The 16,862-nt window shown below is 34.9% G+C and overlaps 1 protein-coding gene across 1 annotated transcript in view; it reads right to left on the reverse strand.

Annotated features, from left to right (window-relative positions):
• ACAP2 (ArfGAP with coiled-coil, ankyrin repeat and PH domains 2) overlaps positions 1-16,862 on the reverse strand; it is a 194,773-nt gene that overhangs the window by 47,387 nt on the left and 130,524 nt on the right. Inside the window, exon 9 of the mRNA XM_077119331.1 lies at positions 11,975-12,049. Within this exon, the coding sequence (XP_076975446.1) occupies positions 11,975-12,049 (75 nt within the window). The remainder of the gene's footprint in view (positions 1-11,974; positions 12,050-16,862) is intronic.

Raw genomic sequence — 16,862 nt, forward strand, 5'->3', positions numbered from 1 at the left:
GATCCAAGAAGTGCAGCGCACCCCAAAGAGATTAGACCCAAATAGGCGTTCTCCAAGACACTTACTAGTTAGAATGTCAGAGGTCAAAGAGAAAGAGAAGATCTTGAAAGCAGCAAGAGAAAAACAATCCATTACATACAAGGGAAACCCAATAAGACTTTGTGTAGATTTCTCAGCAGAAACCATGGAAGCTAGAAGACAGTGGGATGATATATTTAAAATACTAAAAGAGAAAAACTGCCAACCAAGACTCCTATATCCAGCAAAATTATCCTTCAAAAATGAGGGAGAAATTAAAACATTCTCAGACAAAAAGTCACTGAAAGAATTTGTGACCAAGAGACCAGCTCTGCAAGAAATACTAAAGGGAGCACTAGAGTCAGATACAAAAAGACAGAAGAGAGAGATATGGAAAAGAGTGTAGAAAGAAGGAAAATCAGATATGATATATATAATACAAAAGGCAAAATGCTAGAGGAAAATATTATCCAAACAGTAATAACACTAAATGTCAATGGACTGAATTCCCCAATCAAAAGACATAGATTGGCAGAATGGATTAAAAAACAGGATCCTTCTATATGCTGTCTACAGGAAACACATCTTAGACCCAAAGATAAACATAGGTTGAAAGTGAAAGGTTGGGAAAAGATATTTCATGCAAATAACAACCAGAAAAGAGCAGGAGTGGCTATACTAATATCCAACAAATTAGACTTCAAATGTAAAACAGTTAAAAGAGACAAAGAAGGACACTATATACTAATAAAAGGAACAATTAAACAAGAAGACATAACAATCATAAATATTTACGCACCGAATCAGAATGCCCCAAAATACGTGAGGAATATACTGCAAACACTGAAAAGGGAAATAGACTCATATACCATAATAGTTGGAGACTTCAACTCACCACTCTCATCAAGGGACAGAACATCTAGACAGAGGATCAACAAAGAAATAGAGAATCTGAATATTACTATAAATGAACTAGACTTAATAGACATTTATAGGACATTACATCCCACAACAGCAGGATACACCTTTTTCTCAAGTGCTCATGGATCATTCTCAAAGATAGACCATATGCTGGGTCACAAAGCAAGTCTCAACAAATTTAAAAAGATTGAAATCTTACACAACACTTTCTCGGACCATAAAGGAATGATGTTGGAAATCAATAATAGGCAGAGTGCCAGAAAATTCACAAATACGTGGAGGCTCAACAACACACTCCTAAACAACGACTGGGTCAAAGAAGAAATTGCAAGAGAAATTAGCAAATACCTCGAGGCGAATGAAAATGAAAACACAACATATCAAAACTTATGGGACGCAGCAAAGGCAGTGCTAAGAGGGAAATTTATTGCTCTAAATGCCTATATCAGAAAAGAAGAAAAGGCAAAAATTCAGGAATTAACTATCCATTTGGAAGAACTGGAGAAAGAACAGCAAGCTAACCCCAAAGCAAGCAAAAGGAAAGAAATAACAAAGATTAGAGCACAAATAAATGAAATTGAAAACATGAAAACAATAGAGAAAATCAATAAGGCCAGAAGTTGGTTCTATGAGAAAATCAATAAGATTGATGGGCCCTTAGCAAGATTGACAAAAAGAAGAAGAGAGAGGATGCAAATAAATAAGATCAGAAATGGAAGAGGAGACATAACTACTGACCTCACAGAAATAAAGGAGGTAATAACAGGATACTATGAACAACTTTACGCTAATAAATACAACAATTTAGAGGAAATGGACGGGTTCCTGGAAAGACATGAACAACCAACTTTGACTCAAGAAGACATAGATGACCTCAACAAACCAATCACAAGTAAAGAAATTGAATTAGTCATTCAAAAGCTTCCTAAAAAGAAAAGTCCAGGACCAGATGGCTTCACATGTGAATTCTACCAAACGTTCCAGAAAGAATTAGTACCAATTCTCTTCAAACTCTTCAAAAAAATCGAAGTGGAGGGAAAACTACCTAATTCATTCTATGAAGCCAACATCACCCTCATACCAAAACCAGGCAAAGATATTACAAAAAAAGAAAACTACAGACCAATCTCTCTAATGAATACAGATGCAAAAATCCTCAATAAAATTCTAGCAAATCGTATCCAACAACACATTAAAAGAATTATACATCATGACCAAGTAGGATTCATCCCAGGTATGCAAGGATGGTTCAACATAAGAAAATCAATTAATGTAATACACCATATCAACAAATCAAAGCAGAAAAATCACATGATCATCTCAATTGATGCAGAGAAGGCATTCGACAAGATTCAACATCCTTTCCTGTTGAAAACACTTCAAAAGATAGGAATACAAGGGAACTTCCTTAAAATGATAGAGGGAATATATGAAAAACCCACAGCTAATATCATCCTCAATGGGGAAAAATTGAAAACGTTCCCCCTAAGATCAGGAACAAGACAAGGATGTCCACTATCACCACTATTATTCAACATTGTGTTGGAGGTTCTAGCCAGAGCAATTAGACAGATGTCTCTCTCTAAGTCCAATTCTGCAAGGAAAATTATTATGCTGCCCCCTAGAAAGGACAGGACAGCCAGGGATGAAAATCACCCTGAAAGCATGGGACATGATTCCCAGGGATGAGCCTGACCCTGGCACCATGGGATCGATGATGCCTTTCAGATTAAAACAGGGGAAAGAAATGTAATAAAATAAGGTATCAGTGGCTAAAAGAGTTCAAATAGAGCCAAGAGGCTATTCTGGAGGTTAGTCTTATGCAAGCTTCAGGGAGACATTGCGAATTTCCATGGTTTGCCAAACCCTAAACAACATCATTCCTATTAACCCTAAAGAATACCTAGGGTTCTAACTGAGCCTCTACAAAAGTTTCATGCACTAAGTTTATTTTCCTGAACCTTCAGAGAGTTCCTAGGCCAAATAAGTTTTGAAACCCAGAAGGACCAGTCACTCCAAGAATATCAACTAAGTTCATCCCCCATCCTATACTGTCAATACCTCTTTTCAACATGAAAAAATTAGAATGGGCATACCCCCAAAGAACCCTATATATTGGGAGTAGGATAAGGAGAAGGAGGTGTTGTAATAGAGAACACAGGATTTAACAGATGGGTATGATTGCTGTAGCACTATACTGATATTTCTTTTGGCCTCCAATGTTTTGGAGCAGCTAGACGGTAAAAACCTGAAGCTGAGGAATGGTAACCCATAACAAACTTTGAAATCTGTTCTGTAACTATTTGTTAAGAATGTACTCTGAAAATTACTGCTCTTTTTTAAAATTATTTTTTACTTTTTGTTTATGTTATATTTCACAATCAAAGAATTTTTTTTTAAAAGGCATATAGATAGATATATTTAAGTGGGATTATTTAAATCTATCACTATTTTCTAAATACATTACTACTATGGTAGTGTTTGAGTCTGGCAGAAGTAATAACTCCACTATTTGGGGGAAGGGAAGGAACAAAGTTCAGAAATAGGACAAAAGGTGGTTTTCCTAAATATAATTTAGTTTTGCAAAAAAGAACCCTGTTCTACACTTTGAGATAAGCTATTGACTTCACTTGTTTAAGAGAACTATGACCAGACATTCAGGGGTGAAAATCTCTCTGACATGAGAGATGACTCCCAGGGATGAATCCGGCCCTGGCACTGTGAGATCAACAATTCCATCCTGACCAAAAGGAGGAAAATAAGTGAAGCAAATAAAGTATTAGTGGCAGAGAGAGTTCAAATAGACTCCAGAGGCTACTCTGGAGGTTCTCTTATGCAAGCTTCAGTTAGACATTGCTACCTGACATAACCTGTCAAACCCCAATCAGGACCATCCAGCCAATTCTAAAGAACACCTAAGGCAATATATAAGATTCCACAAGGGTTCCATGCACTAGAGTAACTTTCTAGAAACCTACAACCTCCAGACAGGTCCCCGGACAAGTAAGTCCTGAAACCTAGAGGTCCCAGTTTCTCTCCAAAATATCAGATAATTTCCTCACCCTACCTCATATTATTGCCAGCCCCTTCCAATATTAAAAAGTTAGAATGGACATAGCCCAAACTCCCCTAAAGAGAGAGATAGAAAGATCAAAAGTGATGGTGGAGTTATACAGAGAAGATAGGATTTAACAAATGAATATGATCACTGAATCATTAAATTGATATCTCTTTTAGTCTCCAGTATCTTAGAGCAGCTAGAAGTAAAAACCTAAAATTTGAATGTAACCCATGTCAAATTCTGAAACGTGTTCTATAGCTAATTGTGGTGCTGTGGTTTGAAATTTATGGGTTGTTTTTTTTTTGTATATATGTTATTTCTCAAAAAAAAGAAAGAAAATAAAGTCGACTGTGGTGATACAAAAATATTTAAGCCTTCTAGCCTCCTATATTCTGAAGCAGCTAGCCTTCTGAGATGGTAATCCATGACAAACTCTGGGATCTGTCCTGTAACTACTGGTTGATGAGTGCTTTTGAAAACTATTGCTTTGTACATTTCGTATATATGTTATACTATACAGTAAAAAAGTTCAAAAAAAAAAAAAAAGAGAGAGAGAACTCTGACCTGAAATCTGCTGCTGCCTATTCACTTGAATGCAATTCCAACTTTGCATTTTCCTCCAGTGATTCATGAAGTTTCAAAATCAGAAATCCCATTTAAATTATTTCAGAATAAAATTCCAAAGTAATTGGACCAAAAGTACAAGATTGCTTCTATCCCCAAACTTAAAACTCAACAAAAATCTAAAAATCAAACTCAGTACTTCCAAAATTACTTTTGACCAATGATCAAATATAGAATACTACCCTATTAGGGAGAAGTAAAATTCCTGTTATGAGAAACATTTTGGCAGAGATTGGAATATCATCAGCAGAGAACACTGGAAAGTAGGGCCCTGAACTAGAGGGGAGGTAGAACAATAGTCACCTAGGGGCCTTCTAAACTAAGAGTCCTACTTTTAAACAATCTGAACTCAGAATTTTTAAAACGTCCCAATATCTTTCAAAATTCAAGCATAAAAAAAGTCATGTTAATCCAGAAATAATTAATTGAATCTATAAATGAACATTTCTTTCCACCTCTACTTTAAGGGGAAAAAAAAGAATCAGGGAAACTTTAATTACCTTATTTAAAATGTATTTGAGGCTATAATTTATTTAATTATGCAGACAGAATTGTCAGCAATAGATATAATTGAATTTGGCAACATTCCAGAGGTTTTTATATTTGCAGCATTAGCAGTATTTTAATAACCATGACAAACATAAAATAAAACTTCCTTGAGAATGCAGTACAAGAATTTGTCTAATTTTCAACTATACTTCTTGAGATTAAGTCTTGAATTTAATTAACATTAGTAGCAATTGCTATTTTATAATACTTAAAATAGTTACAGATTATATGATTTTATATATAAATAAAATGAATAAAATAAAAAGTACTAGAATTTCTTTAAATGCATTCATGAGCTGACAGATTAAGAAAGAATACTCAGAGGCAAACGATTACGTGACCATGGGAAGAAAAAGAAATAGGCAGCACACTGAAGTCAGTTTTCACCTTAAGGATATTTGCCTCATACACCCTCGAACTTTGTGTGAGGCCCAGATGCAGAAGGCAAAACCAAGGTTGGTCAACACAGACAATCTAATAGAAGCTTTCCCTTTGAAATTGCAAATAAGACAAGAAGGCCCAGTATTTTCAATTTCATCAAGATTATACTGGAGGTACTAGTCAAAGTAAAGGATTGGATTGTATACATGAACATGATTGTTCTGTGAACCCACAACTTCTCTAGAAAAAGGAAGAAAAAAAAGTAAAGGATTGGGAAGGAAGAAATAAAACTCATTATTTACAGATGATATGCTTGTGTACACAAAACATTCACAAGAATCCAGAAATAAATTAGTATTAAAAGAGAGTTTAGATGAGCCCTCGATTTTGGGGTTCGCCCCTATGAAACTTATTCCTGCAAAGCATAGGTTAAGCCTACTTAAAATTAGGCCTAAGAGTCACCCCCAAAGAACCTATTTTGTTGTTCAGACGTGGCCTCCCTCTCTAAGCCGACACGACAAGGGAACCCACAGCCCTCCCCTCCTACGTGGGACATGATTTCTAGGGGTGTGAATCCCCTTGGCAACAGGGCACAGAAATCCCAGGATGAGCTAGGATCCAGCATCAAGGGATTGAGAAATCCTTCTAGACCAAAAGGGGTAAGAGAAATGAGGAAAAATAAGGAGTCAATGAATGAGAGATTTCAGAGTAGAGAAGTTATCCTGGAGGTTATTCTTTTCCGTTTATGGTGTAGTTGAATGGCTAAAAGTATAAGAATCAAACCAAGTTTAGCTTTCCCACAAGGTGATGGAGGCAGGAAAAGGGGAGGGCCTCTGATGCAAGCCTAGAACTGGTGCCAAATTCTCAATGGCCAGGGTCATTAAAATGTAAACCATAATCAAAGGGAGACCCATCGGCAGGAAGTTCTAATTAGTTAGACTATCTGGATAGGCTGTAACTTCTGGAGTATTCAATCAGTGGAGAAACAGGGGACAGTCTGCAAGCTAGGCATAGGTATAACCACTTTGGCATTCTATTGTTTAGCACACCGGCCACCATTTTTCAGTTAGGCACCCATTCTTGCAAGATCATGAATAAATTCTTTTCTTTTCCATAATCGGATGAGAGTTTGTTTTCCTTCAGGTATGACATTCTTTCTAACAAATGGAAGTACCTGAAACTGTAGAGCTGTGCTCCAGTAGCCTTTCTTGAAGATGATTATATGAAGAGACAACGTTTACAATGTGACTGTGATTGTGAAAAGCTTGTGTCTGATGTTCCCTTTAACTAGCGTATGGACAGATGAGTAAAAAATATGGATGAAAAAATAAACAAATAATGGGGGGAACAAAAGTTAAAATATACTGAGTAGATGGAAATACTAGTAGTCAATGAGAGGGAGGGGTAAAGGGTATAGTATGTGTGAGTTTTTCTTTTTTCATTTATTTTTCTGGAGAGATGCAAATGTTCTAAAAAATGATCATGATGATGAATATACAACTATGTGATGATATTTTGAGCCACTGATTGTACATCATGTATGGAATGTTTGTATGTTAAGAATGTTTGGTTTTGTATGTTGTTTTGTTAATAAAATATTTATTTAAAAGCGTGAAAAATTTTTAAAAAGAGAGCTTAGCAAAAAATCAATTTATTCTAATAGAAACAGTGAGAGAAGAAATTTTTTTAAGTCAGCATTACAATATCACTTCAATACAAATATCTTAAAATAGATCTAATGAGAGCTGTACACATAAATTAGTAAACCTGTGACAGATATTAAGAAAACTTAAATAAATGGAGAAATATACCAAGCACATTGATTAGAAAACATACCATAAAGATACAAATTGAGCTACAGATCCAATGCAATCCCAATCAAAATCTCAAAAGCTACTTTATGGAACTTGAAAAGCTGCCCCTGAAATTCATATGGAAACGTACAGACCAACACTACACAAGTCATTTTTGACAAAAAGGGTGGGCCACGGTGGCTCAGCAGGCAGAGTTCTCGCCTGCTGTGCCAGAGGACCCGGGTTCAATTCCCGGTGCCTGCCCATGTAAAAAAAAAAAAAAAAGAAAAGAAAAGAAATAAAAAGGCTTTGCTTCACCAGATATCAAGATTTACTAATAAACTACAATAATCAAGCCAGCATGGTTTTGGCACAATTGACATAAAAAGATTGATAGAACAGAACTGAGAGGTCAAGAGACCTGGCATATATAGAAATGTAGTGTAAAACAAAGGCGATATTGCATTATTAGTGGGGAAAGATCAAACTTTTTAATAACTGGCTCTGGATCAATTTACCAATGTGAAGATAAAAGGAAATTGGATATCTACATCACACCATACTCAAAAAACCACTTACACATGGATTAAAGATCTGAAGATAAAAAGCAAAGTCCTAAGTATTTTGAAAAAATAATATAGGCGCTATCTCCATAGTCCTGAGATTCGGAATAATTTCTTAAGACGCAATACATACAAACTATAAAATATCATTAAGTTAAAGTAAGTGAAAATAAAAACTTTCCAATCATCAAAATATTTGATTGTGGGGGGTGGGGGGTGGAGTGAAGGGAAGGAACCACAAAATGGGAGAAGATATTTATAACTTACAACACATATATCTAACAAGTAGTTAGGCAACCCTAATAGAAAAATAAGAGAAACACATTTCACTAAAAGAATATCTAAATGAGAAATAGACCTAGTAAAAAAAAGGTGCTCAGAACAATGTCGTGAGGCATGCAACGATGTGAATGAGCATGTGGGACATTTGGTAGACTAAATAAGCAAGAAACGTAAAACAACAGTGGCATAGTCACCTGTAGAAAATGCATAAAAGAAAACTAGGGGCCTAGATTGTAAACTTTTAGAGCAGACACATTAAGTCTGGAGTGATAATTATTATTTCTGGATCTTGAGAGGCTGTTTTATATATATAACCTGATATTTAGAGATAAGAACGAAGCTGAACAGGTTTGGGATAAGGTAATTGAGAACATAGGGGTAAGGAAGACAGTGTCTATATTTTAGAACTACACATACTCTGAGACCAATGGAAGTAAGGTTTATTTGATCTGGAAGTGAATTTTTCTGCAGGGCATTTTATCTAATTCAACCTACCCGTATAGCTCATCTGAACAACTGAAACACAGAAAGCACAGAATAAGAAAGAGGTCCTTTAATCCTGTATAGATTTTTGTAATGCCTGGAAACACTGTACAGTACATTGAGAGATAATCAAAATGTATTGGCAAAGTCCCCTGAGGGATGGGAGAAAGAATATGGAACTATTAGACCTTACCATTGGGAAATCCCCTAATACTCTGCCAAGCTTCAGGGATACCCAAATCAATAGGCCATGCCCTTGATTCTGAGGCTTACTCTTGTGAAGCTTATGTAGGTAGTGGAAAAGCTTAGACTACCTCTAGGCATGCTTAAGAGGTACCTCTAGAGGACCTCTGCGGTTGCTCAGATATGGCCTCAGTCTCTCTAAGTCCAACTCTGCAAGTGGAATCATTGCCCTCCCCCCTATGTGGAATATGATATCTAGGAGTCAAAGTCTCCCTAGCAACATGGGAGATGACTCCCAGGAATGAATCTAGATCTGGCACCACAGGATCAACAATTACATCCTGACCAAAAGGGGGAAAAAGTGTAATTAATAAAGTATCAGTGGCAGGGAGAGTTCAAATAGAGTAAGAGGCTACTCTGGATGTTGCTCTTATGCCAGCTTCAGATAGACCTTGCTACCTATCATAACCTGCCAACCCATAACCAGGACCTTTCCAGCCAATCCTAAAGAACATATAAGATTCCACAAGGGTTCCAGGCACTAGAGTAACTTTCCAGAAACCTACAACTTCCAGATGGGTCTCTGGTTCAGATAAGTCCTGAAACCTAGCCCAGCCTCTCCAGAACATCAGATAGTTCCATCACCCTACCCAATATTAGTGACAGCCCATTCCAACATGAAAAATTTTATATTGCCATAGCCCAAACAACCCCAAAGAGAGGTATGGAAAGATCAAAGGTGATGGTGGAATTATACATAGAACATAGGACTTAACAAATGAATATGAATGCTGAATCATTAAATTGATATGTCTTGCCTCCAGTATTTTAGAGCAGCTAGAAGTAAAAACCTAAAATTGTGAAATTGTAACCCGTGCCAAAGTCTGAAATAAGTTCTACAACTAATTCTGGTGCTGTACTTTGAAATTTATAGCTTTTTTGTATATATGTTATTTTTCAGAAAAAAAAAAGAAGGAAAAAGTCGATTGTGATGATAAAAAAGTATTTAAGCTCTCTAACCTCCTATATTTTGGAGCAGCTAGAAGGAAAAATATGAGAGGACTGTATGGTAGCCCATGACAAACTCTGGGATCTGTCCTGCAATCACTTGTTGAAGAGTGCTTTGAAAACTATGGCTTTTTTTTTCTTTGCTTCGTATATATGTTATACCATAAAATTTAAAAAGTAAAAAAAAAAATGGTACTCAAAGTTATTAGTCATTACTGAAGTATAAATATTAAAGAAGTATAAAATGAAATCAAAATAAAATATCAATATATACCCACCAGATTGTCAAGTACTAAAAATTTTCACAATACAATGAGGTGGCAAACAGCAATAGGAACTCTCACACAGTACTTCCAAGAGTGGCATAACACTTTGAAACCAAAGTTTATAGCACTACCTACTTGTGCTGAACATATACAAATTATATAATCCAGCCATTTTACTCCTAGGCATAAATCCATCAGAAATTCGTACACATATTCAAAAGGCATGTATAAAAATGTCAATAGCATCACTGTTTCTCCAATTGATCAATAATTCTTGAAAAATGTAAATATTACATTGACCATATTTTAGTTGACTGGATTTTTTTTTTACCTGTAATGCAGCCTTGTGTCAGCATTTAAGAGCAGAAAAAAGGTAAGTGTTCATAAAGCATAATGAGCAAAAAAAAAAAAAGCATTTCCTTCTTTTAAGAAAACAGTTAACTGAGTATTATTTCACATCAAGCAAACTAAGCTTAGATATAATGTATCTATTAGTTTTGGATCTTCAGCATAGCACTGAACCCAAATCAAGGCTTCACGTGTACAAACGACAGAAAAATATGAAAGATGCATAATATTCATTGAATAATTCAATTTAAGCAGATATTCATATACTTCTGAAATTATCATGATCTTGTGTTTTAGTTAGAAATGAATGGTTTCAAGTTTTTAACTATGCTTCCATTGTCATGTGATTAAGACAAGTTACCCAATCAAACGTGAATTTAACTTTACTTAAAAGAAACCATGGAGTTATTCTCACCTACCTATAACTCAGAAGTGACTAACCTAAATAAAGTCCGGAAGAAAATCTTTTTCCTTTTTTTAACACTGTTTCTCTTTGACTATTAATAACTCACCAACAGTAAAATTTTCCTCACTTCTATTACTGACCTTCCTTTCATTTTGTTCCACTGAAACATCTTTTTTAGCAGATCTAGTTTATCGTTATTTTAAATTCTAAATAAGCCAAAAGTTGATTTGATCATTCACTACCAAGAGAAAAGAATTCTTTAAAGCAGTGCCAGATGTCCTACCTTTATAGTAATAACATTTAACCTCTAACCCTCTCCATCTATTTCCCAACTAGTGAATTAAAAAAGTCACTATGTATTCATCACCAAGATCATTTTTTAGAACATTTGCATCACTTCAAAAAGAGAAATAAAAAAAAAGTCACTAACTATATAAAATAAAATATTACTTATTAGGTTGAGCTCCAAGTGTATCACCATCAAATCTTTTAGAATACAAAAATAAAAACTGGTTTAATATTTACTTTCTCTCTTATAAAAACATATTTTTTCAATTCCTAGTTTTCTAGGCTTAGACAAATCAAAACAAAATGTGTTTCATGAAAAGTAAAATTTCAACATCAAAATGGAGTGTGGGGTGGCGAGTGCTTCCTTAGAGTGACTGCAATGGGAAAATTCATAATAACAAAACTCACACATTGATCCTAAGGTACTCATTCACTCACACACAAACTTTTACAGGGGTTGGGTGGTAGCCTAATTAAAACTACCAATGGTTTTTTAAATTCTAACTAAGAGCAACTTTAAATTTAGTTAAGGCCATAAGAGACTAACTTTTTATAAACTGGTTTAAGAGCTTGAAAACATATTTGATCTGAAAGAATAATGATATACATACCTTAACATATGAAATTATTTTACTTTTCACAAAAAGAGGAGGAATTTATCTATACAAAGGATTTGGTTCAACACAAGGTTCTAATTGTACCTTGTTGAAATCAATAGCCAAGCAATTGCATAGAAGTGGAATTAAAAATTAAAAATTAAAAAATGGAATTAACCTTCATTAACTGTTCCCCTTAGGTACCTTTTGTTGAATGGTAGAATGCTTTTGCTCCATCTCTCTTTTTTCCTTTGCTGCATCCACAACTAGTCGATCCAACTATAAAGGGAAAAAAGGCGAAAAATGTGCAGATTTAAAAATCAAAGAAAATAGAAGTATAATTAATTTTTAAATTACACTCCAAAGTTATTTCACAGATAAACATTCCAATAAGTCCATCAATTTAACTTTACTTAAAAAGGCATTTTGTCTACAACTTTAAAGTCAAAATTCATATTTTGTATAGTACCAAATACTCTACGAAAAGGTCTTTATCTCTTCTCCGAAAAACATTTCCAAGTACAAAGACAGAACCAAGCATATGCAACAAGAGTTTCTTCAAGTGATGACATGCCTAGTCCCTGTATAAGGAAAATGACTATAAGCTTAAGTTGCCTGCTTACCATTCGGCAAATTCTGACAGTCACAATCAAAGCTAGAAACAAAAGATATCAGTGATTTTTTTTTCCCAGCAGCAAAAGCAGGTAAGCTAGTGTGATTAGCTCTCACAAGTTCCTTGTAACATGTACTTTCTACATGTTTCATGTTGGCTTCCATATATTACAACTAAATCTAACAGGTAGAACAAAATAATTCACCAGAGAAAAGAGAAAGCTAAAAAAAATTTTAAATAAAAATCATTCATAAAATCAAGGTATAAAAGCACTGATTTTTAAAGATAATTTTCATTTTTTAAAGATTTAATGAAATAATCAAATCCCATTTTTATCTTGTTCCTTTCCATCAGAGAAGTTTTCCTTTTCATAAGAAAAGAATTATCTTTCTTTTCCCTACATGATGAGAAATTAGATTCTTGAACTCCTATTTGCAGAATATTAAACTTTAGGGTTACTATATACTCCATGATGTGGGTCTCCTCCTCTAGACTGTGATGTGTGTCTTACTACATCTTTTAACTTCCACCACTTCTAACTAATTAATTCCTGTTTGATAAATGAAAAATAAAAATGTAAAGAGCATGAATGAGAAAACAGACAAAAGTATTAAATGTCCAAATGTTTTAAATGATATTCTTTAAAAACTAAGTTGGTAAAAGCCTTCTTAAAAAACAATTTGTTCCTTTATTCACTCTGTCACAAATGATATTTTTTTTTACAGGAGAATAATTTCTGTCACAGAATCTTAATATTATTGAAGAAATAATACTAAAAGAAAACACTTTCTTTGAAAAAGAACAATCACTGTTATAAAGTATTTGGTTTTGATGGCAATTGTACTACTTCACTTTAGGATATAATTAATATACACCTTTGTGACATGTAACTGATATAATGGGTGACTCTAGCATACCTTGCCCTAGGAATGTGTGCCTTCAATATTTTCTTATACAGAATTAGTGGAATCAGTGCAATAAACAGAATGTCATAAATAAACACAAATGTTTATTTATTGAATGGCATATAAATATTATTCATTCATTCAAATTAAAGTGCTGTACAAGGTACTTCTTAAAGCCCTGTTTCAAGCCAGCTTCTCCTCTTACTATACACCAGTGGATCTTAACTTTTAACTTAAGTATCAAAATCTGTTTAGGTATTAACTCAAAATGGATCAAAGACCTAAACATTATATCTAAGAGCATAAAACTGTTAGAAGAAAATGTAGGGAAATATCTTATAAATCTTATCATAAGACGTGGTTTCATAGACCTAACACCCAAAGCATGAGCACTGAAGAAAGAAAGAGAGAAACGGGAACTCCTCAAAATTAAACACTTTTGTGCATCAAAGAACTTTGTCAAGAAAGTAGAAAGACAGCTTATACAATGGGAGACAATATTTGGAAACTATATATCAGATAAAGGTCCAGTGTCCAGAATTTATAAAGAGATTGTTCAACTCAACAACAAAAGGACAGACAAATCAACTACAAAATGGGCAAAAGACTTGAACAGATAAACTTCTCAGAAAAGGAAATACAAATGGCCAAAAGGCACATGAAAAGATGCTCAACTTCCCTGGCTATTAGGAAAATGCAAATCAAAACCACAATGAGATTTTATCTCACACCCTCCAAAATGGCCATTATTGATAAAACAGAAAATGACAAGTGCTGGAGAGGATGTAGAAAAAGAGGAACACTTATCAACTGTTGGTGGGAATGTCAAATTGTACAACCGCTGTGGAAGGCAGTTTGGCAGCTCCTCAGGAAGCTAAGTAGAGAATTGCCATATGATGCAGCAACACCATTCCTAGGTATCTACTCAGAGGACATGAAGGCAAAGACACAAACAGACATTTGCACACCAATGTTTATAGCAGCATTATTTACAATTGCCAAGAAATGGAAACAGCCCAAATGTCCATCAACAGATAAGTGGTCAAACAAGCTGCGATATATACATATAATAGAATATTATGCAGCTGTAAGACAGAATAAAGTTATGAAGCATGAAACAGCATGGATGGACCTTAAGGACATTTTGCTGAGTGAGATTAGCCAGAAACAAAAGGACAAATACTGTATAGTCTCACTGATATGAACTAACATTAAGGAATGAACTTGGATAATTTCAGTTAAGAACAGAAGTCAGCAGGAGATAGAAATAGGGTAGATATTAGGTAACTGGAACTGAAGGGATACAGACTGTGCAACGGGACTGACTGTAAAAATTCAGAAATGGATAGCACAATACTACCTAACTGCAATACAATAATGTTAGAACGCTGAATGAAGTTGAATGTGAGAATGATAGAGGGAGGAGGCCTGGGGGCACAAATGAAATCAAAAGGAGAGATATATGATAAAGATTGAGATAGTATAATCTAGGAACGCCTAGAGTATATAATGATAGTGACTAAATTTACAAATTTAAAAATGTTTTGCATGAGGAAGAACAAAGGAATGTCAATTGGGGAGGGTGTTGAAAATAGATGGTAATATTTTAAAACTTTATGTGTGAGACTAAAGCAAAAAATATTTAGTATAAAATTTATATTTTGACTAGTGCATTTTCTAATATAACTTATGTGGACAGCTTAATTGAACACCATAAGTACATGGAACCTTGAGTAGGACATGAGATTTTGCAGGTTTGTCCAGAGTGATGCCTTGTGAAATCCTAGAAGGATTTGAACAGTGAATAAAAAAGTATTTGCAAAGTCCCCTTGGGGGAATGGTGAGAAAGGGGGAAAAGTAAACACCCCCCAAGTGGAGAATTCTTAATAGTCTCACAAGCAGTGGGGACAACCAAAGCAATAGGCTGAGCCCCAATCTTGGGGTTTGTTCATGTGAAACTTAACCTTGCAAAGGACAGGCTAAGCCTACTTAAAATTAGGCCTAAGAGTCACCCCTAAGAGAACCTCTTTTGTTGCTCAGATGTGGCCTCTCTCTCTCAGCCAGCACGACAAGCAAACTGAATGCCCTCCCCCTGTCTATGTGGGACATGACTCCCAGGGATGTGGCCCTTCCTGGCAATGTGAGACAGAAATCCTAGAATGAGCTGAGACTCAGCATCAAGAGATTAAGAAAACCTTCTTGACCGAAAGTGGGAAGACAGAAATGTGACAAAATAAAGTGTCAATGGCTGAGAGATTCCAAACAGAGTCAAGAGATTATCCTGGAGGTTATTTTTACACATTAAATAGATATCACTTTTTTAGTTAAGGCGTAACAGAGAGGCCGGAGGGAACTGCCTGAAAATGTGGAGCGTGGAGCTGTGTTTCAGTAGCCATGTTTCTTAAAGATGATTGTATAATGACAATAGCTTTTGCAATATGACAGTGATTATGAAAACCTTGTGTCTGATGCTTCTTTTGGACATCAAAAACATCTACCTTATGGACAGATGAGTAAAACATATGGATTAAAAATAAATAATAGGGGGAACAAATGTTAAAATAAATTTAGTAGATTGAAATGCTAGTGATCTTTTGAAAGGAAGGGGGTAGGGGTATGGTATGTATGAATTTTTTTTTCTGGTGTTTTTGTTTCTTTTTCTGAATTGATGTTCTAAGAAATGACCATGATGATGAATATACAACTATGTGATAAAAAAAGTTTATATTTTATGTTCATTGGTTTTATTAATAAAAATGTTTTTTTTAATCTGTTTAAATATGTTATGATTATGTCTATTAACACCCCCTGGGTTGAGTCATCCACTCTCATGATTGAAATTAGCAATTTTATACATCTGGTTCTCTTAGTGTTTATCTTTCTTGAGCTCCAGATATATCTACTTGGATGTCATATCCTCAAAAATCAGCATGTCTTTGGGAATCAGCATTCCCAAACTCATCAGTTTCTTTCATCCTAAATTGGCTATATTTTTAATATCCTTCAAGTATATCTATTTCTCTCCATCTCTACTGCCATGACCATAGTTGCAGATGCCATTATCTCTTAATCGAATTACTGAAAGAATATTCTATCTGGTCTCTCTAATTCTAAATTTAGTTCCCATTCAGTCTGTTCTCCAAATTGAGGCATCTTCCTAAAATGCAAATATGATCATGTCATTCCCTAGCTTAAAACTTTCAATGTCTTCTTCTCATGGTTCTTGTGATAAAATCCAAACTCTTTTATGTGGTGTACAAGGCTCTGCATGAACTGGTTCCAGATCAATTTATCCAACTTCCTCTCTTATCAGTTCCCACATCAAATTTTACACTACATGCAGGCAGAATTTTTTAATCATTCTCCATTCTTCCTAACTCAACTTTCCTTCTGAGAAGCTTTCCATGACATCCCCAACAAGCCCAAATTATCCACTAGGCACTACAGACACTGAGCCTTAGAAACCTTTGAAAGGCCTACAAAATTATTCGAATCATGGTGGGGTAGGAGGGGATAGGGCGGGGTAGAACTACAAAAGCGAAATTAAGAAATGTCTAAAATTATGTAGTTACTT

The sequence above is a fragment of the Tamandua tetradactyla genome, chromosome 10 (assembly GCF_023851605.1).
Source record: "Tamandua tetradactyla isolate mTamTet1 chromosome 10, mTamTet1.pri, whole genome shotgun sequence".
In the NCBI taxonomy this organism is placed as follows: Eukaryota; Metazoa; Chordata; class Mammalia; order Pilosa; family Myrmecophagidae; genus Tamandua; species Tamandua tetradactyla.